A 21,090-nucleotide genomic window follows, 5' to 3' on the forward strand; every position below is an offset into this window, starting at 1 on the left:
GCTTGTAGGGAAAACTCACTGCGCCTCCCCTCTCAAGATTTCAACCAAAAACCTTATTTCATTTTGTAGCCACCTTCATTTTCAAATATAGAGCTGAATTCTTTTTTCTGTTAAATTAAAAGAAACAGTTACTTGCTGTGTTCTTTTGACCTTCTGGTTTTGAATGAGAATAGCTTTACCTAATTGTCTGGAAACATGTTTTCATGCTTCATAAAGCTATGATGTCTTTATGTGCCAGAACTGGATAGAAAACTAATTTAGGAAGCTGTACTAACCATGCATGTGAACTATGAGGCTAAAATAGAAATGGCTAAACTGTCTTAAAGAGGGGTACCTTACTAGTAATGTACAGAATACCGGTAATTGTGCATTGTATTGTTTAATACATGTTGCCAGCAGCATGCATGGCTTCTTTATTCTTCCTTCTGGCCTAATAGCCAGTTCTTAAGTTTCTGTAGCTTTTTCATCTGTACAGCAGCTACAGCAGTTCTGTCCCATGCTGCTGCTGTGCTTCTAAGCTGTTTCTGGTCACCTACAAGTGGTTTTCACTAGGCTAGGGCTCAGTTTCAGGAGCTTCATTAACTAAACATCAGCTGCTGGAGACTGTATACGTGGGTTCTCCCATTACACTGTAGGTCAAAATCATAGATACCAGACTAGAATTCTTTCATTCTTGTTTGAAGTTCTAACTGTTGTTTTCATATTCAGCTTTGGATTTTGGCGTCATCACAAGGTCTGAGGTCAAAAACAATATCAGTCATGCCTCATTACAAAAATGAAATTTATTGAAATGTATCAATGCCACATTGTCTGGTCCATATTCTTTTGCTCCCCTTCCTATGTGTATGTGGATTGGCTTTGATTATTGTTGATAAATCAGTAATAACTGACTGCCATCTAGTTGAGACCTGGCACATAAAATCTCATGGGTGGGATCTACCTAATGAGCCATCAGCGGAATGCAATGGGGCTCCCCCCCATGCCCCCTGAAATTGGCTCTAGGGTTATTCAGTGAACTCCCAGAACAGCACACACAAGGGGGAGCTGAATGATTGCACAGGCAGAACATTCATTCCAGTGCAATGCTGAATTCCATCTAGTATTCCAAAATATCTATTCTCTGGCTGAGCTCTGGAGTGGAAATGGGTACAGTCAAACCACTGTTCCTGAACACTTCGGTTATCATACGTTTCAGCTCCTGAACGCCGAAAACCCGGGAGGAAGTAAATGCTCCGGTTTTCAAATGATTTTCAGAAGCCAAACATCCGATGTGGCTTCTGCTTGAGTGCAAGAAGCTCTTGCAACCAATCGGAAGTCGCACCTCGGTTGTTGAACATTTTGGAAGTCAAACAGAATGGATTACATTTGGCAATCAAGGTTTGACTGTATCTGGTCTGATAATCCTGGGAATTATGCCCTATTTCTCTCTTTATCCAGTCTTCAGTGTTTGCTACCACAAAAGAAAAAAGTTACATAGAATTCTAAGAGACAAACTAAGCACCAAAGGATAATTATGGATGCAGGAGCGCGCCAGAGTTCAGGAAGACCTTGTTACTCAAACCATGTTGGATGGAGCCAGAAAGAGCAGCTCCTGGCTATTCCTTGAATATTAAGAGATCTTGAATATATACTGTTACTCTGTACATTCTAAACATGTTGATGGATCACATGGGTTCTAGTAAGCATAACACCCAAATAAACTACATACGTCTGAAGTTAGCATACCTTCACTCTAAAGCACTGCCTTTGAAGGGTTTCCTAACAAGTTCAAACCTAGCTGTTTGCCTATTTGTGTGGTGTGGCTGCTTCCCAAAGAACAATAGTTATAAGTACATATATATTATTTCTTATTAAATCTACTATCTTTGTTATGGAAAAAATGTGTTCATTCAGTGGAAAATGCTGCTGCTGTATATGTCAGCTAACTCAGAAAAGTTTGACTTAGGCCACTTAATTATATATATCTCCTAAGTGCTTTAAAATATTAAATGTGATAAGAAGTAGTCCTTTTTATTTTCCAGTGCCGGGATTGGACGAACAGGAGTTCTTATCACTATGGAAACAGCTATGTGTCTCATTGAATGCAATCAGCCTGTTTTTCCCTTGGATATTGTGAGAACTATGAGAGATCAAAGGGCCATGATGATCCAAACTCCTGTAAGTTATTGATACATTAGAACAAACTGCTTCCAGTATCACAGATGCCTAACAATGACTTTTAAATAGGTGACACTTAACTGAATTTTAAAGAGAGAACCAATTTAAATTTTTAAACAAGTATTGATTTGTATGTACCGTATTTTTTGCCCTATAGGACACACTTTTTCCCCTCCAAAAATGAAGGGGAAATGTGTGTGCGTCCTATGGGGCGAATGCAGGCTTTCGCTGAAGCCTGGAGAGCGAGAGGCGTTGGTGCACACTGACCCCTCTCACTTTCCAGGCTTCAGGAAGCTATCCGCAAGCCTTGCGAGCCCGGCGGGCGTTCCCGCGGGCTCGCAAGACTTGCGGATAGCAGCCTGTTCTGGGGGCTGGGGGGGGGAATAATTTTTTTAATTCATTCCCCCCCCCAAAAAAACCCCGAGGTGCGTCCTATGGGCCGGTGCGCCCTATAGGGCGAAAAATACGGTAACTTGCAGCATCTGCTTTGTCAAACAGATGTTGTTTGTTGCTGGTAGTGGTAGACAGTTATGAGAGAAACAGATACAAAACTTTTAGCCATACATATAGCCCCCTTGCATGAAGGAGCAAACAAACCAGGAACTCTTCCATTAATTATAGTTTCTAATGTCATGCATGCTGGGAAGCCGTGGTTAAAGCCATAGTCTGAAGTTGGCCTAATATCCTGGCATTTTCTGATGCCTATATACCATAGTTTTTTCCCATTTTCTCCAAAATGAGAAATTATAGTTAATGTAAGACTTTATTGATTGCTCATTCATTTGCATTATAAGAGGAGCAAAGGGGCTATGCATGGAGCTAAAACATTCACTTGTATTGGCTTATGCTAGCCTGACCCCAGCCGTTGTGTCTGGTGTCCAACACCTGCTTTCCCCTCCTTCTGTCAAACAACAAAGGAAATGATTAGCAAGGTCAGAGCTGATGCTATTCATCTTCTGTGCACACAGTACAGGAACACCATCTGTGGGCTCCAGATGTTTCCTCCCCTCTTCATAGCACACTTCCATGCATGGAGTAGGAAAAATGTACTTGCAAGAATGTTTCTGCTTACATATATCTTTTTCTGGATCAAGGTGCACATATTTGATGCAGAACAAGCAGTTAACCATACGCGAGTTTATTTAGAGATCATGAAATGAAGTGAAGGTTTGCTTTTAAGTTCAAGAAGGAAATTAAAACACACATAGGAAAAGTGATTTAGTGTTCTGTTATTGCCATCCTAAAACTGAAATCTGAATCTTTCCGTTTCCCCTGTAAATGTTCATACTTCTGCATGTTATCCACAAGGTGGCATTGTCCTAGGTTTCATGTTTTAAATGTGAATTTAGATTCACCCTATATATTAGAAATTATGTAGCTATTGTCTTGTGCAAACACAAATTTCTTTTTAGACCTTTGTTTCTCTAGATGCACTAAAGACTGCTTATATGCTAATAAAAACCTGAAAAAGTAGCCTATGGATATTATGGAATATAGGATGTTATAGAACCTAGAATTCGTATTTATTCTAATGATCAGAGTGAGCAACTTGAACAATATTTAAAGAATGTGTCAGTGGAAGAAAATCTCAAGGCTGCTACTTAAATATAAATTTCACATTCATTCTTTGTTTTTTCTTTTTAATTTGCAGCCCTTGAAATGTAAGTTTATATATTTGTATATGAAAACTTTTAAACTGTTGTATCAAACAGTGTCACTCAAGTACTGAAGACTTCCATCAGCAAAATGGAGAGGGAAACAGTTTTTAATGAATCCCCTTAGCCCCGTAGCCCCCCTAAGGTTTTCCAGAGCAGATTTAGGAGGGGTGAGAGGAGAATAAGGGAGATTTTTAACAATTGTTTGCTGATGGATGCTTTACCATCAGTTGTTCCACAGGGTTGGAGTCGGAGAAAAGCACAGAGGAAAGCTATCCCCCCCCCCCATCTTACCCCCCGAAGCCTCTCCTGCAGCATGCTGGTCACTGGATCCATCCTGTAGTATTTTCAGCACAAAATTCTTCAAGTCTTTTAAGTTTATCCTGATAGTTCATTGTTAGTTTCCCCAGTTTGTTTTTCTGTGACTTATAAATTATTGCACTGTTCTTTCTAGAGTCAATACAGATTCGTTTGTGAGGCTATTTTGAAAGTGTATGAAGAAGAACTTGTTAGACCTTTAACGACTTCGCTGCATTAATAGAAAACAAAAGATACCTTTCAGAAGAATCCATACAAGACACTGGTGTGCCATAACATTACTTGCAAGAAATGGTGTCTGAAAACAATGAAGAAATGAAAAGGACATGGAAAAAACTTCAGCACTATTGCACTTTATGTTGAAACTGAAAATTGGTCTCTAAAACACTATGATTTTTCTGTGTTGGAAGACTCTTTCTTCATGCTTTGCTTCGAACAAACCAGACTTAAGGAACTCCGTGACTTGCCAGACATCATTGTAGTGCCATACAGTCCCTTTTTGTTTGAACTGCTACAAAAAAAAAAGGCTTGGAACACTTTTCACTCTTTGGTTGACACCTATGTCTTTTTAAAGCAAAACAATACACACAAAGCCATTTCTTCCAATGCTAAATTTTGCTGTGTTAAGATCCTTGCTGTTTTGTTTTGTTTTTTATTTTGGTGAAACATTAGCAATATTACTACTACTAGACACACTGCCTACTGAAGCAGCACATTTTGCCCAGTACCGTTCTAAGGATCTAACCTGATTAATAGTGGAAAGCTACATTTTCGTCTAACTCGGCAGTAGCTGCATAAAGGCCCGTTTAACCAGCATCTTATTTAGGGTGGGATAGGAGGGGCATTTATTTTTGACCTGGTAGCTCTGTTTCTCAGCATGTCACAACATTGGTGTGTTTTGTAACATCTGACGACATTACCTAATGGGAATGAATGCATGTGTTTTGTCTTAACCCCTTAAGTGCCTTGAGACAGTGTATGTCTTTAATGACAAGGCACTTGTATTGGCCCTAAAGGGGGAAGTATCATCATTGTAACATTTACTTTAGCAGGTTCACACTTTAAAGCATGGCCCTTGGTGCTTAGAATATGGTACTTAGAATACGATAGGGGGTCACAGAAATACCATTCCTTCTCTTTCTACAAGTACCTGCATGCTACTATGGGTAGCAAGAGCACCCCAGCCTATTAAATAAGTAATAATTGTTTACTGCTATGAAATGAAGTAGGAAATCTGACACATTCCTTTCAACTGGTAAAATATTTGCAACATCAAATGTAAAGCCAGTAGATAGTTTTAGAATTTCTTTCTTTTAGCCTTCCACTGAGAAAAAAAAAAGCTTTGTAATTGAGTACGCTATACCTTTTTGATAGTTCTGATAACTGTTTTAAAACTTCAAGGTAAGCTTTCCCCATGACCTGCTTGCCAGTTACATTTCCTGAGTCCACATTTGTGCTTTCTTGAGTCATGTTTGTGCTATACTGTGTTATGACAAGACAAAAGGGGAGGAAGGTGCATAAAATGCCATCAGCTTGTTCCCAAAACATTTATGCTTTCCATATGTTCTTTGGGATCTCTGTGTACTTTTGTGCTTTTTTATTTGTGTGCCTCTTTTTTTGAGGTCATTAGCATGTATGCAATTGGAGGCACTTAATTGATACAGAATCTGAACTCATTCTAGGGTCATGTAAAGGTTTTTGTCTCCTTTTTATGAAAGAAGAAGATCTGAGACAGCTTATTGCACAATATGCATTTAGGATTCAGTTGTTTCTTTATGAAAACCTACACTGCCCTGTATTAAAAAGGTTTGAATAATTACTGATTTTTTTAAAAAGCAGAATATGCAGACTATAGATGACAATATGAGGTTTGTCTTTTCTTTTTTAAAAAAACAAAAAAACAAAACACATTTATTCTCCTCTATATGTATTGGAAGGGGCTGCAAATCTGCTGTATAAAGTTTGTACCCAATGCCCTGAAATTGGTGGTGCAAAGTTGTAGCAGCTCTTCATCATGATACCAAATGAAAGAGAAACTTTATTTTTTTTTTCAAAAAAACAAAACCTCATCTGCTGGCCTGTTTGTTTATTTTTAAAGCAAATCCAGTAGTCTCCATTTCTGGTTTTGAAATTATTGCATTATTATCCTTTTAATATAACTTCTTGAGTCAGTGTAGAAATGAATGCTAGTGTCAATTCCTTTCACCCAAACTGTAGTTTCAGTAGGATGAGGTGTAATGGGCTTCTTAAAACACACACACACACACACACACACACCCCTCAGTCCCTAACTGAGCATTTGTCCAGGGTGTAGGAATACACTTTTGTCTGCTCTCACAAATTGGAATGAGTGCTTGATAAACTGCTACTTTTGACAGCCCTGAAATTGAAGCGGGATAGTGGATTCAAATGTTCTACATCAATTGATAATTGAAGGACCCAGTGGCTTTTAATAGTTTGTTTCTGTTCAACACAAAATGAAAGGCTGAAATGCATTTTTAAACTATGTTTCAGACAGTTTCAGATTACCCAGCACAATGTGAGTAACTGCTAACAATATTGCATTGCACTCTAAACCATCCTTAGATGTTAGTGCAAGCAATGTAAAGTCCTTTTTATAGAAAGCCTCCAGTAGTTCTAACAACCAGTCAGGTGGCAAATAAGAATATAAATAATGCTATATACTGCATATTCATATTCTATTTTGAACCGCTTACTTCAAAAATGGTTTAATACCTAGAGAAGCCTTTCCTGCTTTTAATTTGGAAATTGTTCTGTGCCATAGTGTTGGTTATTTGCAGGACTAATTTAAGCATTTGTAACACATTAAAGTAAATACTAAATTACTGCATCCATTCTAGTGAAACATGTGTTACTATTGCCAATGTATGTTACTGTTGCCAACATATAAATGAAAACAGCATTGCCCATTTTATAAACATACAAGGGAAATTACTAGAGAGTTGTATATCATTGATATTTTAAATACGCTGATTTTCTTATGTGAGGTTGCCAAAGCAATTTGAATCCATGAGAAACATTTATACCACAATGTATAGTTTTGTTGGCATATATTTTTGGTACTTAGGATGTTGATCTGACATATAGGCAAAAACATTAGCTGCCTTCAGGCCTCCATCTCCCCTGATATAAGCTGATTTAGGGCTTGCTGGTTAGTGGCAATGAAGAAATATGGAAAGAGATTAGTTTGGTAGGGTAAGCAGCAGATCAACAAGCCACAGGAATTTCCCTCAGATGCACACATAGTAAAGAAAGGATAACAAAGCATTATCATGCCATAAAAGTTGATCTTCACAACATGCATCTTCCCATAGTGGTATAAATAGCCTTTTACAAGTATTTTTATATGGCCTAAAAGTTAATACTGTTCATTGCTTTGCATTGGGTTATGAAGATCTGTATCAAGCTAAAAAGAAAAGGGAAAAAATATTTTTTGTATGTTTTTCATTCTGTACAAAACATGAATGTATGTTTCAGGAATAATGACATATAAAATGATGGGTGTTATGGATGTTGGATTTTATGACTAATTATTTTCTTACTATTTGCTAAAAAAAGATGGGCGAGAAAAGAATCATATGTAACACTTCCTGTTGTTGTCGTTGTTGTCGTTGTTGTTTTAATTCAGGTTGTTTTAATTGTAAATAAGAGCCATAGGGAAATGGTTTAGTGCCAATGTATGTTTCCGATGTATGTTTTTTGTGTTTTTGTTTTTTATCTTAAGGACTGAAAACTATGATTATTTAAAGTACTTTTGAAGGTTTCTAATGCAGAAATCTAGGACTCTTGAGAGACTTCTTAAAATTGCTTTTTTGCCTTTTTAGGTGTGTGGCTTTTGGGGTGGTAGAGGTTTACCTTGGAGAACGTTAAATATTAAGTACCCTCAGTGTCAGTCATTCTCTGAGCAGCATGGCTTTAAGTGTGCCAGCTAATCATGCCACTTAGAGCGTAGTCCCTCCAAATCATTGGAGTAGACATCCACTTCCAGTGCTGCAGTAATGTCCCTATGTTAACATAAGAACAGGATTCCTGGTTGTCCCTTAGTGGTTTTCCTATACCCAAACATGCATCATTTGAAACCAAGATCAGCATAAGGCCACAAATTAAGTCTAAAATATAAGACATCTTCACTGATGTAATAAAGCCTATCATATTAATACACTGTAATCCAGCCTATTAACATACTAGAGAAGTAATATCTTACAGGGTAGCAGTATCCCACAGCTCCCAATTTAGAAATACTGTCCTATCACAGAAAGCACAAAATGCAAGTGCAGAGAGCTGGGGAGAGGTTTTTGATGGAAGTAGTATGGCTTGCACCTTGCCACAAGCGATGTGCAGATTTAGGTTTGTTGCATCTGTGGAAGGTTGAAAAGCAGCAGAAATGCTTCAGTTGCAGCTGTGCATGAAGGCCCAGAAGAAGGAAATGTCGTATTGTAGAATCTCAGCAGTTTTTTTCCATCTGGTGGAGCAGAACTCTATTATTTTTTTTGGGAAGGGGCTGCTTGATAGGGGGCAGAGTGTAACTAAGAATAGGCAGTGTGTGGTTGGCAATGGATGGTTACCCAAGCTCCTGAAAGTCTTAGGAGTTCTTGCCATATACTGTATCTTGCAGGTGCTGTTCCTCAGTCTTTGACTTGGCTGTTGGAAAGCAGTGGAGACACCTGGTACTACCTGCACTTTTTAAATTTCTGGCCTTAAACTTGCCTGTATAGTTAGATTCACAGATCACTTAGATCAGCATATGCTGTGCAAGAGAAAGTTCAGCATATTATGCAGTCTCTCCTATTTTTACGTCCCAACACGTAACAAAATACAGACTGAATCCATGGCATTGTAAATATTCATGCGCAGAGAGAGGGGGAGAGAAGCAGCCCGAGAAAGCAGCTTGGGATGTGCAGGGGAATTGCTCATTGCCCTGGTTATTAAAATAAGCCTCCGGATGTTATCCACAAGGCTCTTGGGGTGTTGAAATGAAGTTGTATGTTGACCAGAGGGTTCAATGAATTGTGTCTCCTTCCCTTTTTGCAGTGCAACCGTAAGCAGTTGATATTCTTCACTGCAGTCCTTGTTGGGCTGAGAAGCTGATTAGGGTGGGGGGGAAAGCTTCACCAAGTGAAGTGACAGATGCCTTATATGAATACAGTGGCTTGGATCCAAAGGCATTCTTGTGCAAGTGGAAAGCACTTGACCACAATTTCTGCTGATTTTCCTCCTCCTCCTACAGACCCTGTACCACATCACTTGCCATGCTAGAAGGTCCCTTGACCCTCAGGAGTATAATTTGGAGGCTTTAGTGAAGAGGAATGGTGGGAAAGCCCATATCTTTGGATGCAAGCTGATAATTAAAAGTCTTGTAACTTACGATCTGGGAATCATCTTAAATTATGTGTCCAAGATTTCCTGCAGATATCCCTTGGGTCTCTTGTAGTAGCTTGTGTGTATGTGTGCGCATGCATGCTCTTCCTAATTTTAATACCCAGCTGCCATGTAGAAACAAACACAAGCCTTTGTTTCCATCATTATGCAACACTAACTTTCAGTTTGCGCTATTACCACTTGCAATGGAGGAAAGGAATTTTGGGTACAGATGTTAAATTGTAACCAACAAGTTCATTGTATAACAAAGCAGTATACTGATTTGTTAAAACTGCAGAGCCAAGTATGGCAATACTGGAAGTGACGTATAGGAAAATCAATATGTTCGCTTTGATTTAGTCTATGCCGCCAAATTAGAAGAAATACAAACCAAAGTTAAAATGGTTGCTTCTCAGTCTTCGGAATGGTATAGTAAAAAGATTAGGAGAAAGTCTTCTTTGCCTATCCAGAACTTTGAATGCTTAACTTTAACAACCCATAGGCTTTCACATCAGTTGCAATCTGAGTTTTTAAGAAAGTTTAGAAAGTATTTGCTTTCAATCATTGGAGGGCAAGTGGTGAAATTGTATTGCCTTTAAACCAGAGGTGACTAATCTGTTGCCCTCCAAGATGATGTTGGGACTCTTAACTCCCAACAGCCTTGGCTAGTGTGGCCAGTTGTCAGAAATGATGAGTGTTGTAATTCAGCAACATGCGGAGGGGAACAGGTTAACCGCCCCTGCCTCAAACCAAATGTTCTGGCCTTTGAGAGATTTGAAGACCACTATGTTAACACTTTGGAAATGGCTCTTTGGAAACAATGTTAATACTATGGAAATGAAGAGACCTTGACGGACATTATTTGGTGGAATTACTTGATATTTAACACATTTTAAAATATTTACTTTTTGCCTAAATTTCTTGAATTTCAAATAGTAGCACTTTATCTAATGCTTTACTACTGACAGAGGTTTTGGAGAAAATAAAATTTGCTACCAGGTTGGAGAGAGAGATACTTAATTGTTTCCTGTTCAGAGTTGATTGGGATTGTTCCTCGTGTGAATTGTTTTATCAGTGCGCTACGCTTCTGACCTGTTTTCATCTGTTTTAAAATGAATTCTAGTAAGCTAAACACTGTCTACACTACCACACAGCATACGGACCTTAAATATCAAGGCCTGAGTACCATTCTGTAGTTCTCGTACAGCATCCTGTTTTGTGGTATTATAGCAGTGCAACTGTTGATAAACATATTTCTGGTTTAGGTTTTAAAACCGTAATCATCATAATAATGATACTAAAAGTAACCCCCACAATGTAGCTGCTTACAAGTTCTGATTGTTTTTTCTCGGTGGATTTCATTTAATTTAGTAGTTTACTGTGCCTAGGGACTCCTGGGTTGGGCAGAGAGTTTTTCTATGTGCTGCTTCTTGGCTCCATCCTTGTTGCTTCCAGACTTTAAAGACCTTTGGGAGTAACCTCTGAGGAAGAATAGGGAGTTGTGGTTAGGGGAAACATCAGTGCTTACTTGGAAGTACTTCTGTGTATCCAGGGAGCTCTCTGAATCCTGGCTTATATATTTATAGCTGCTTAGCATTACTAATATTTGCATAAAACTCTGGAAATTGGGGGTTGGAGGTGGGTATTTAAGTTGTAAATTATAAAGAATAGATAATGCACAAAAATAGTTTTTAAAGGGAAAAAGTTGCAATTTCTTATACACAAAGGCTATAATATGGTTGGAGCAATTAAAACAATTGGCACTAAGTTCTTTTGTATTCCTCTATAGGAGTATGTCCACAAACTTCCCGGTGCAATTTGAAGGGGCTGGGCTTCAAATTTAACATGAATTTATATGGCTCTGATCGTCCTAGCAAATACTAAAAAAAAAGAAAAAAGTGATTTGTCTAGTTTCCCCACCCCTTTCCTGTCACAGGTGCTATAGTATATGTGTAAATGTAAACCTAATACTGTGTCTTGATCATAATCCACAATCCTTTTGGGTGCCCAAATTCATTTATGTTTGTTGCTAGTGGTAATGAATTTGCACCCCCCCCCCCCCGGTGACGTTGCATTGTCCAATTCAGTTGGGTGTTGCACTGCCCAGTGAGCTGGCTTTGAGCATCTCAGTAAGTCATCTCTAATATAATTGTGCATCTTCTGTTTACTACACAAGTTTATCTGATATAAATAGATTTCTCTTTTGAATTTATGTGTTTATTTTATTTTTAAGGGGGGAAAAACACTATTTAGCTAAGAACCTCTATGCTAAGCAGCAGGAAATGTGCTCCGTTGAAAATGACATGCACTTGAATTTGGTCAACACTGGACAATGAAAAGAATTCAGCATTCATCACTGCAGCTACTGTATGCTTTAAAAGGGCCTTATGTATCTTGCCTGCATTGGGGTAAAATGAGAGTTCTTGCCATTAATAAAGTACACTAATGTTCTACATACTATACCAGCAGCTCCCCAGAAATAAGAGAAATATAACATTTAACAAATCTTGTTTTTAGTCTTAAGAGCAACTTCATTATGTGAAATATATGCTGTTATACATATTTTGTGGATATATTTAATTTTGATTGACAAATAGTTGTCTAGGTACAAACTTGAAGAAAAAAACATAGTTTACTTGTGGATCTTAATTGTTTAATTGCAAAATAAAGATGTGCTTTAGTAATTTAAAGTCTGGAGATTTTTTTTTATTACTGAAAGTTGCTAGATATTCTGCAGCAGTACTGATAATTATCAATGGGTTTTTTGATCTTGGTCTTTGGACAGATTTTTTTTTTGCATGCAAACAGTGAGGGAATTGCTGCTTCATTTGGTTGTAAACTTACAGTATATGGAAATTCAGTGGTACTTAAGCATTGTTGATCCCATTGTGAACATGCTGCCCTTACCAGAGTTAATACTAAAGGTGATCTAACCTTGGGGCTATTTTGTGTGCGCACACACACACCTCAGTAGTGATAGAAGAGTCTCCTGTATAACATGCTACTGCTGACCACTTTGCTGTTTGATCATGCACATTTATCCTAATGAGGAATAGTAATACTAGTTTGGCATATCACAGATAAAGACAGAATTAGGTTGAAAATAGTGAAAAGCCAAGGCTATGTTAACAATGAGTTTTGGAAACTTAATGTGTTTGTTTGTTTGCTTGCTTGTTTGCATTTATTTTCCATCCCCAAGCTCAAGGTGGCGTACGTCCCTCCCTCTCATTTAATCCCCACAACAACTCTGTGATGTAGGTTAGGCTGAGAGGCAGTGACTGGCCAAGGTCACCCAGTGAGCTTCATGGCTGAGTGGGAATTCGAACACTAACCACTTTACTATACAATACTGGCATTAACTATAGAGAAATATCAGAAGACCGCAGCAGGGTTAAATTCCCTTCCTCCCATGCCGTGTTTCTATTCATGTTTGATGATGAGGGCATACTGGCTACTATAATTAAAAATCAGCTAGACAAGGCCAAACAATGTGACAAATCAGTTTCTCTACCTTGGTGTTCCATATGCCTTCTACAAATCACAGGTTTCTGCTTCTTCAGGATAACTGGGGAAATATTTGAGCCGGGGATGGAAGACTACAATTCTCCATTGCCTTACTTGGTGAATCGTGTAATTTGCCAATTATTTTTATCTTAATATTTCCAGAAAAAAATCTCACATCTCTTACCCTATTTTATATACAGTGGTACCTCGAGTTAAGTACTTAATTCGTTCCGGAGGTCCGTTCTTAACCTGAAACTGTTCTTAACCTGAAGCACCACTTTAGCTAATGGGACCTCCTGCTGCTGCCGTGCCGCCAGAACACAATTTCTGTTCTCATCCTGAAGCAAAGTTCTTAACCCGAGGTACTATTTCTGGGTTAGTGGAGTCTGTAACCTGAAGCATATGTAACCTGAAGCGTATGTAACCCAAGGTACCACTGTATATATATTTTGCCACATCTTAATTCTGTATCCCTTCTCAATAGAAATAGGTTCCGTGCAATCTAGTCCTGAAATTGTTTCAAACAGTTCTTCCATGTATTCTGCTAAATTGGTATAATCAGCCTTTTAATACCTTATCTTTACCCCTATATTTCTCTTTTGTCATCCAGTTCTTCAATTACTTCTTGTGTTTTATCTTTTTTCCTTCATTTCTTCCTACAAGTCTTCAGACTGACACTTTCACCTTAGTTACATGTTGATCACATACTTTAAAAATATTCTTTCATTGTGTTTACAATGTGTAGAACTAGTGCAGATTTGACCTTGATCTCACAATGCCCAGCCAGATGCCCACAGAAACCTGCAAGCCGGACATAAGTGCAACAGCCCACCTGTGATTTCCAACAATTGGTATTCACAGGTACAATGCCTCTGACAATGGAAGCAGAACACGATCATCTACTTGCTACTGATAGTGTTGTTTTCCACGAATTTGTCTAATCCACTTTTAAGGCCAAGTTGGTAGCTATTACTGCCTCGTATGGGAGCAAGTTTCATATTTTTAACTATGCAACTGATTCAGCTCCATTCAGATGTCCACTAGTTCTAGTGTTAGGGAGAGGAGAAAAACTTCTCTTTATCCAATTTCTCCATGTTGTGCATAATTTTATAAACTTCTATCATGTCACTTCTTTATTCCCACTGCAATCCTAACACTGCAGGGGAAGGTTGGTGCATAGCCAAGGTAGGCAGGTGTCTGTTCAGAGATGTAAAAGATTTTGCGATGCCTCTCGGGCAGCCCAAAAGACCTCCACATGTATTAACGAGAGAAATTTAATTATACCTGCCTTTTAAGTCTCAGGTAAAGGGCACAGGTGATTAGTTTGGACTTCAGGCTCTGTATCACTGAGAAAAAGGAAAGTTCCAGAAATGCTGACATGCATATGACTTACCCTACAGCATAAGGCACACTGTGCTGCCTTGCTTACCTTCAAATGGCTTAATTGAATGTTAGGCTGAACACACCTTTTTGGCTGGTATCTGCTAGCACAAGAAGCAACATTACTATTTGCTGAAAATTGTCTTTGGATTTGGGTAGTAGGTGTATGAAACTGGTGCATGTATTTGGCATGTGTGAGGGTCTTCTACACCACACATGGCAGCGAACCCACTTTTACCAATGAATGTACACTCAAAAAAGTGAGCTGTGGCCAATCCTAAATCTCAGGGATGGGGAGCCTGGGGGTTCTCCAGCTGAAATAGTGAGTATGCCCCTACTTTTCTAGGTTGCTTCCAAACAACCTGTTTGTTGAACATCCTAATTTGTTTGCAGGGAGCTTGTAAGACACCTGTTTTATCAGGTGTCGGGCTGTTATACAGTGCCATGTCAAGCAATTGTCCTGCGCACTTTCCTGTCATTCATCACAGAAGCCTGGGTTTTTGTGGAAGTGGGTTTGTTGCACAATAGCACCAAAGTCACCCTCCATGGACAACCTGAATTTGCCGGTAGGCAAATGAATCGTAGCAGCAAAACAAGAGAACGTTTGGAAGCACTCCTAATAAATTTTGCTTAATGTGGGTTCATTGCCCCTTAACATTGTCTTTATGGTATCATATATAGCTGGGTGGGTGTGAATGTGGTAATCCTATGCACATTTACCTGTGGGAGAGTAAGCCCCCTTGAACCACACGTTTATTTCTAAGTAAATAGGCATAGGATTGTGCTGTAAATATTTTTTGATCATATATGCTGGAGCAAGGAACTTCTGGGCTAAGGGAATGTTGCTTCCTCAACCTAATTCTATGTGATTTAGGGATCCTAGGGAGGAGAAGGGGGCACGGGACGGGCCTTAAGCAAATGGAAGGAACAGAAAGCCCTCTGCCAGCTATGAGGTCAGGCTTCTGGCAAAAGGGATCTGTCCCCCCTCCCAGTTCTTCACCCGCAGCGGCTGCTGGACGAGGGGCGGGAAGAGGAGGGATGGCCCTGCCTACCTACCACCAGGATGCACCGCCACGGATTATCCGCCAGGGAAGGCAGCCTTCTATACATGCAGTATGTGCGTCTTTACCTGCGTTTTTTGCACGATGTATTCGAGATGCGCGGAGTTGCGCCGCGTTTCCCACTTGTTCGTGTTATCCTGGGCGCACTGCTTAGCATTTTAATATAAATGGTTGGCTGCGAGAGCTGACTCGGACAATGTTGCTTCTTCCTGCTGATTTAAAGTAGAATATGTCAGCGATCGGGTCTTGCTAGGGAATATTTAACCACGGACTTTCTCAACTCGCCTCCCCAGTTGATTGATTGATTTTATATACCGCCCTATATCCAGAGGTCTCAGGGCGGTTCACAGAACACGGGTTTAGCCCCGCTATACCTGGGAACATTAGGGCTGCAGCTCCAATATAAGCAAGGGAGGCGCTTTTCCCTCATGGGTAAAATATCGGGACCTGTTCGGAGCCGGCAGAGTGTCTTAAACAAATGCATTTGGATTTTTAAAAATGTGACCGGGGAGGGGGGCGGGTTCGTGTGATGCAGCCAGGCTGCCTCGTGCTTTCTGGAAACGAGAGGCGGCTGTTGACTTGTTTGTTTTGTTGCTGCCTTTCCCTCCGCTCTCTCTCTCTCTCTCGCGGCGGGAGCTGGGAGAGGAGGAGGCCCGAGCAAGGGAGGGGAGGGGAAAAAAGAAACACAGGGCGAGGTGGAGGAGGAGGAGGAGGAGGAAAGAGGCGGCTCCTTGGCCTTACTCAGCGGCCATTTGCCTCCGCCCCTCGTCGCTTAGCCGGGAGTCCTTCCCTTCGGAGGCGACGCGCCGGTCGGGAAAAAGCGCAGCTGGGCGAGGAGGAGAAGAAGAGGGAGGCTGGTAGGTGGCTTTGGGCGTCTGGGTCTCGCGGAGGCTGTCGACTGTTTTCTGGAGGGGAAAGGCGGGAAAATAATGTCCGGGTTGGAGGGGGGCCGGGGGGGGGGATGTGCGCTGAGAAGGTGCGTCTCTCTCTCTCTCTCTCTCTCTCCTCCCTGTTGCGTCTCGCCTGTTGCTTGCCTGGCGCTTTCCGAAATATCTCTTCATTTAAAAGCAACATCCAGCCCTCTCCCTTTCTCTCAGGGTCTCGTTGCCCCAAAGCGACGCCTCTTACTTCCCAGGCGTTCCCGTGGCTCTCCAGCCTTTAGCGCCCGCCCCATAAGTAGCTATGCCTTTCCGAGTGTGGGGCGACGACGACCGCCCGCCTTGCTGACGCTGCCATGCCTTTTCCCAGCCCCTCCGTCCTCACCTTTTCCCTCCCTCGCGTCCATCCGCCTCCCTCGACCAGTTGGAAGTTTCTGCGACCTAATTATCACAGCCATAGGAAGCGACGACAAAGGGGAGGGGGGATGGCGGGCGTCAAATCCCGACAAAGGTGGGATTAAGGATGGGTTGAAATGGGAGGCGGGGGCAGAAATCTGTCAGGAAGGGTTAAAAAGTGACCTTTTTCATGGACTGGCTTCCTGTTTACCTTTCCCTGTGTCTTAATTCCCCTATAACCAAGCGCTGTGTTTTCATCGGCTGCGTGTTTAGGTATCTCATCTGAGTTTTGACGGTGCCCTCAAGCTTCCTACCTTTGTTCCCTTCATGTTGTTTGGGAGTGATATTTTAGTTTACTTTTTTCGCCTGACAACGCTACAATCCGTAATATAAGGGGGATATTAATCCCTGTGCATTCCCCCCATCCACCCAATTTCCATTAGTGCATATCAACCATACTTGTTTGCTTCATATTCCCCATCTTTTAACTGTGGAGGGGAATAATGGAAGATGTTTCATCACCTTAGTGTCTAAACAAAGAGGTGTCATTAGTTCAATCCCAGCACTGTGAGACCTGAAAGCATTTACAGTATTTCTTTGAATGGACGTGGATGTAGTTAGTTATGATGGAAAGGTACTCTGTACCTTCTTGGGCATGATTTTCTTCACATGGTCCCATATCTATTTCCTTTCTGGTGTCAGGATGCTATGACCACATTCTGAATGTGTGGTCCTCCCCACTATAGTCAGCAAGTCATAAACAAAATTTGGCTTGCTGGTAAAATAAACCACAATCCCTGGTTTGGGCATAGCAACAAGCCAAACTTCATGGCTGCTTGTTCGTGCAAGGAAAAGAGTGAAGCAGCTGTGATCATGCAGTGAGTTCTTGTTCACAGTAAGCCATTAACCATGTAGTGTGCAACACTTGCCACCTCCTACCCCACCCTGCTTCTCATGTATATTCATTTCCTTTGTCATAGCCAAAGGAATTTCCACTTACTTAAAACTAGGATCCTCAAAATATGAAATGAGCCCCTATGTGGAGCTGAACAGGTTTTTCTTTGGGGTGTGGAGTTATATCATGACTCAGTTCTTACTGATTACTTGAATGTGCAAGGAGGTAAAGCATAGAACACTTCTTCCCAGTTTCCAGTCATAATGTAGACAGCTCTGAGGCAACCCCTTTGTTTTATTGACAAATGATGCAGAGACAATACTGCCACCCCCCTTTAAAATGCTCAGTTTTTGCAAATATTTTTTATAAATCCCTCTTCTTAAAACCTGGTTCAGAGTGATATTTTCCCCTTTTCTAGAGACCAGCCCTGTGCCTGAAACAAAAATACACTCTGAACCCTTCTTGTCTGGTTATAGTTAATGTTTGGAGAGCCTAACCATAGTCTCGAGCTATATATTGAGCCTCTTCCCTAAACTGTATTGTTTGTTATTCTTACCTCTACCTCTTGACCTGTCCTGCTATTATCTGTTGGGTATTGGGGAAGTGGTGCTTTTTCCAGTACTACTTTAGCATCCTATACACATCATAGATATGCGGTCCATGGTTATGCCACAATAGTAAAAATATTGTGTGTTATTCAACCAAGTTTTGCTCAGAGTAGACCTGTTGAAATGAATGGACCTAATTTAGTAATGTTCATTAATTTCAGTTCGTCTAACTCTGTGAAACTTAGTTGAATGCCACTCATTGCTGTTATGTGGGTTTCCTCTTTTACTTTAGACATCATGAAACATCTTGTCAGAGGAAATTTAAGCTTGAACAGTTCAAATAGTTGCAGTGCAAGCTGTTCTCTGTTTTGAATATTTGTTGAGGGCTTGTTCAGAAACAATAACATACTGTATGCTTGCCAGTTCTGATATTTGCAGGCTTCACAAAACAAAACTGATTTGTTGGTTGCCTAACCTTGAAATAAATTGGCAGTGTTGTTCAGTTTCTTTAAAAAACAAACAAACCACAGAAGAGGTCTTAGTTTTTATTGTAAATCACCTTGGAACTTTCTCAGTGGAAAGTGATGTACAATTCTAAATATTGGGGAGTGTTGAGGTTATTGTGCTTGAGGTTTGAGGGGTACATTTTTTAAAAAATAATAATAAAATAGGGAGATACAGTGGTACCTCGGGTTATATAAGCTTCAGGTTACATACGCTTCAGGTTACAGACTCTGCTAACCCAGAAATAGTGCTTCAGGTTAAGAACTTTGCTTCAGGATGAGAGCAGAAATCATGCTCCGGCGGCGTGGCAGCAGCAGGAGGCTCCATTAGCTAAAGTGGTGGTTCAGGTTAAGTACGGACCTCCAGAACAAATTAAGTACTTAACCCGAGGTACCACTGTATGAGGTGGCTTTGCAGTATGATGTTGCACTGACTGGCAGACCCCAGACCTAATTCCAGATTTTGTTCAGTTCTCATTATTGGCCTTTAAGAGCCCCTCTGAAGTTCTATATCAGTCAGACACATGTGTTTTTATTTAATAAACACACCAGTTGCACAACTGGTTACTACAATGACTATGTCATTTCAGCTTTAGCTTGTTCACATGTTGAACAAAATTCCTTGCATGTATTTTACTGGTTTTCTGAGCTGCTCTTTCATAAGCTTTACATATCACATAAGAGATCATACTGTAAGATATGTGCATCTACCTCGAGGTGAAAAGTTGCTCTCGGCAGGTGTGAGTTCCACATCATCTTCAGTCTATGTGTTTATGGAAAGGGGTACAGGGTGGCTCAGCAAACAGGTGTGGCAATGAAAGTGGGTCAGGCATTCTAGTATCTGGTAGTGAGTACTTGTCAGCCCCAGGTTGTATGATGTAGGAGGTTGCACAATAAAGGGCTTTGAACAATGAAACGCCTTAGAATAAATATACGTTCTTGTTCTCCAAACCTTCCACTAGCTGTCCTATACAGGAGGGGACAATAGTTCAGTGATACAGCAGGTGGCAAGCATACATAAATGCCAGCTTCAGTTCAGCTTCAGAAGCTTGAATGAAAGAACTTAACTAGAAAAGATCTCTGTCTGAGACCTCTCAAAGCTTCGTAAGTCAAAGTAGACAATATAGAAGCAGGTGAACCAGTTTCAGTATGAGACCGCTCTGTATATGTATAAGAATTCAGAGATGCTATTTTCTAAGCTAGACTGAGTTATTTAAAAGCCAAGGAACAAACCCAGAATTAAAGGAGATAAATGCTTCTTCTTTTTGGGCAGAATTAACATTCTGAATAGAAGTAGATATTATTGGATTATATTGATATTACTAGGGGCTTATGCCATAGTCAATAAATCTGGAGTAGTTTAAAATTTTAATCTTCCAGTTGTGCTAATCTAACCTTTTAAGAATTCCAGCCTCTCACGGTGATAGCATGTGGCAGGCAAGCCCAGACAGACAGAAGGTGGAAGGCGTATGTGCCAGTTTATCCTTTTTGGCTCATAGTGGAGACTGAAACTTCTGTCAAGGGTCCAGATTGTTTGGATTCAGCTATGAGTCATGCAAGGTGCAAACTTTTGAGTGCCCTTAATGTGTACTGTATGTGGGTGGGCTAGCTAGCTTCCCTTGTCCTTCCTCGAAACCTTCCTGTAATCTTTATGCAGACAAAACCAAGCAGAACCTAACATGTGTGAGCATGCTCTTTGTTCTTGAAACAGAAAAGTGAATGTGGAGGCTGATTTTGAAGCCTCTAGGCCCGTTGTGTCCAGTAAGCTGTGAATTCCAAAGTATTCAAGAACAAATGTTGAACTATTTAAACAACTATGTACCATGCTACTGAGAGGTATATTTGTCTTCTCACTGCGTAGGGTGTAGCTCTATCTTACTTGTCAAAAATTTGTATTCTATAACATGTATTTAAAGCGGAGCCTCCTTAAGTAGCCCTTAAAATGATTTCCTAGTGCCATAAAAGTATGAGAGACACTGTGATCTACCTACATTCTTTCTCTCCCTCTCTGCCTTATGGGATTCTGTTGTAAATCCGAACTTCCTTCTTCTTTGTCCCTAGTCCTATTACTAATGTTTTGCAGTCATTAATTGCATGGGTGCTGCAGCCTCAGAAGGATCTGGGCATGCTTTTGAATCAAGCACCTGCAAGTTGACAGCTGAGTTCTTGAGATGTCTTATTTCCAGGTAGTGTCTGAAAGCAGCACTTCTAATTGCTGTAGGGCTGCTAAGTTCTCTTGGCAGGGGAACTGACCCTTTCAGGAGCATTACAAATACCTGCTTTTCTGCTTATTTTCTATAGTGCATAATTACTTAGAAATTTAGTGAGATGTGAATATTTACCTGCCTTGATTTTGAAATAGTTCGTTTGAAAGCTGTTAGACTTTTTCCTTTTGAAACATTCACAACTTTTTATT

The 21,090-nt window shown here is 40.4% G+C and overlaps 3 protein-coding genes and 1 long non-coding RNA gene across 8 annotated transcripts in view; 2 read left to right on the plus strand and 2 right to left on the minus strand.

Annotated features, from left to right (window-relative positions):
- The window catches only part of PTPN4 (protein tyrosine phosphatase non-receptor type 4), an 82,528-nt gene extending 77,785 nt beyond the window's left edge, over positions 1 to 4,743 (plus strand). For both annotated transcript variants that reach the window (XM_081006460.1, XM_081006461.1), the window contains 2 exons: positions 2,022 to 2,157; positions 4,267 to 4,743. In XM_081006460.1, the coding sequence (XP_080862586.1) occupies positions 2,022 to 2,157; positions 4,267 to 4,350 (220 nt within the window). In that variant the 3' untranslated portion in view covers positions 4,351 to 4,743. The remainder of the gene's footprint in view (positions 1 to 2,021; positions 2,158 to 4,266) is intronic.
- Positions 2 to 21,076, minus strand: LOC308479150 (uncharacterized protein). 4 transcript variants are annotated; one of them, XM_081009607.1, is made up of 4 exons: positions 17,043 to 21,076; positions 16,196 to 16,359; positions 15,523 to 15,663; positions 14,249 to 14,359 (listed from the first exon to the last, which is right to left on the minus strand). In XM_081009607.1, the coding sequence occupies exons 1-4, from the start codon at positions 17,055 to 17,057 to the stop codon at positions 14,305 to 14,307; spliced, it is 375 nt and encodes a 124-aa protein (XP_080865733.1). In that variant the 5' UTR covers positions 17,058 to 21,076; the 3' UTR covers positions 14,249 to 14,304. The 4 variants fall into 4 exon arrangements, 1 of the variants encoding a protein (XP_080865733.1); XR_013987505.1 differs by lacking the exons at positions 14,249 to 14,359; positions 16,196 to 16,359; positions 17,043 to 21,076 and adding exons at positions 2 to 107; positions 16,489 to 16,838; XR_013987506.1 differs by lacking the exons at positions 14,249 to 14,359; positions 17,043 to 21,076 and adding an exon at positions 2 to 107 and having other exon boundaries at positions 15,523 to 15,666; positions 16,196 to 16,268.
- LOC308479350 lies at positions 6,021 to 14,239 on the minus strand. The gene is made up of 2 exons (XR_013987631.1): positions 11,430 to 14,239; positions 6,021 to 11,379 (listed from the first exon to the last, which is right to left on the minus strand). It is a non-coding gene; the product is annotated as an uncharacterized lncRNA (long non-coding RNA).
- EPB41L5 (erythrocyte membrane protein band 4.1 like 5) overlaps positions 16,178 to 21,090 on the plus strand; it is a 57,584-nt gene continuing 52,671 nt past the window's right edge. Inside the window, exon 1 of the mRNA XM_081006534.1 lies at positions 16,178 to 16,311. The gene's annotated coding sequence lies outside the window, so the exon portion shown is untranslated. The remainder of the gene's footprint in view (positions 16,312 to 21,090) is intronic.

This window comes from Podarcis pityusensis (assembly GCF_964106645.2).
Source record: "Podarcis pityusensis genome assembly, chromosome: 1".
NCBI classification, from domain to species: domain Eukaryota; kingdom Metazoa; phylum Chordata; class Lepidosauria; order Squamata; family Lacertidae; genus Podarcis; species Podarcis pityusensis.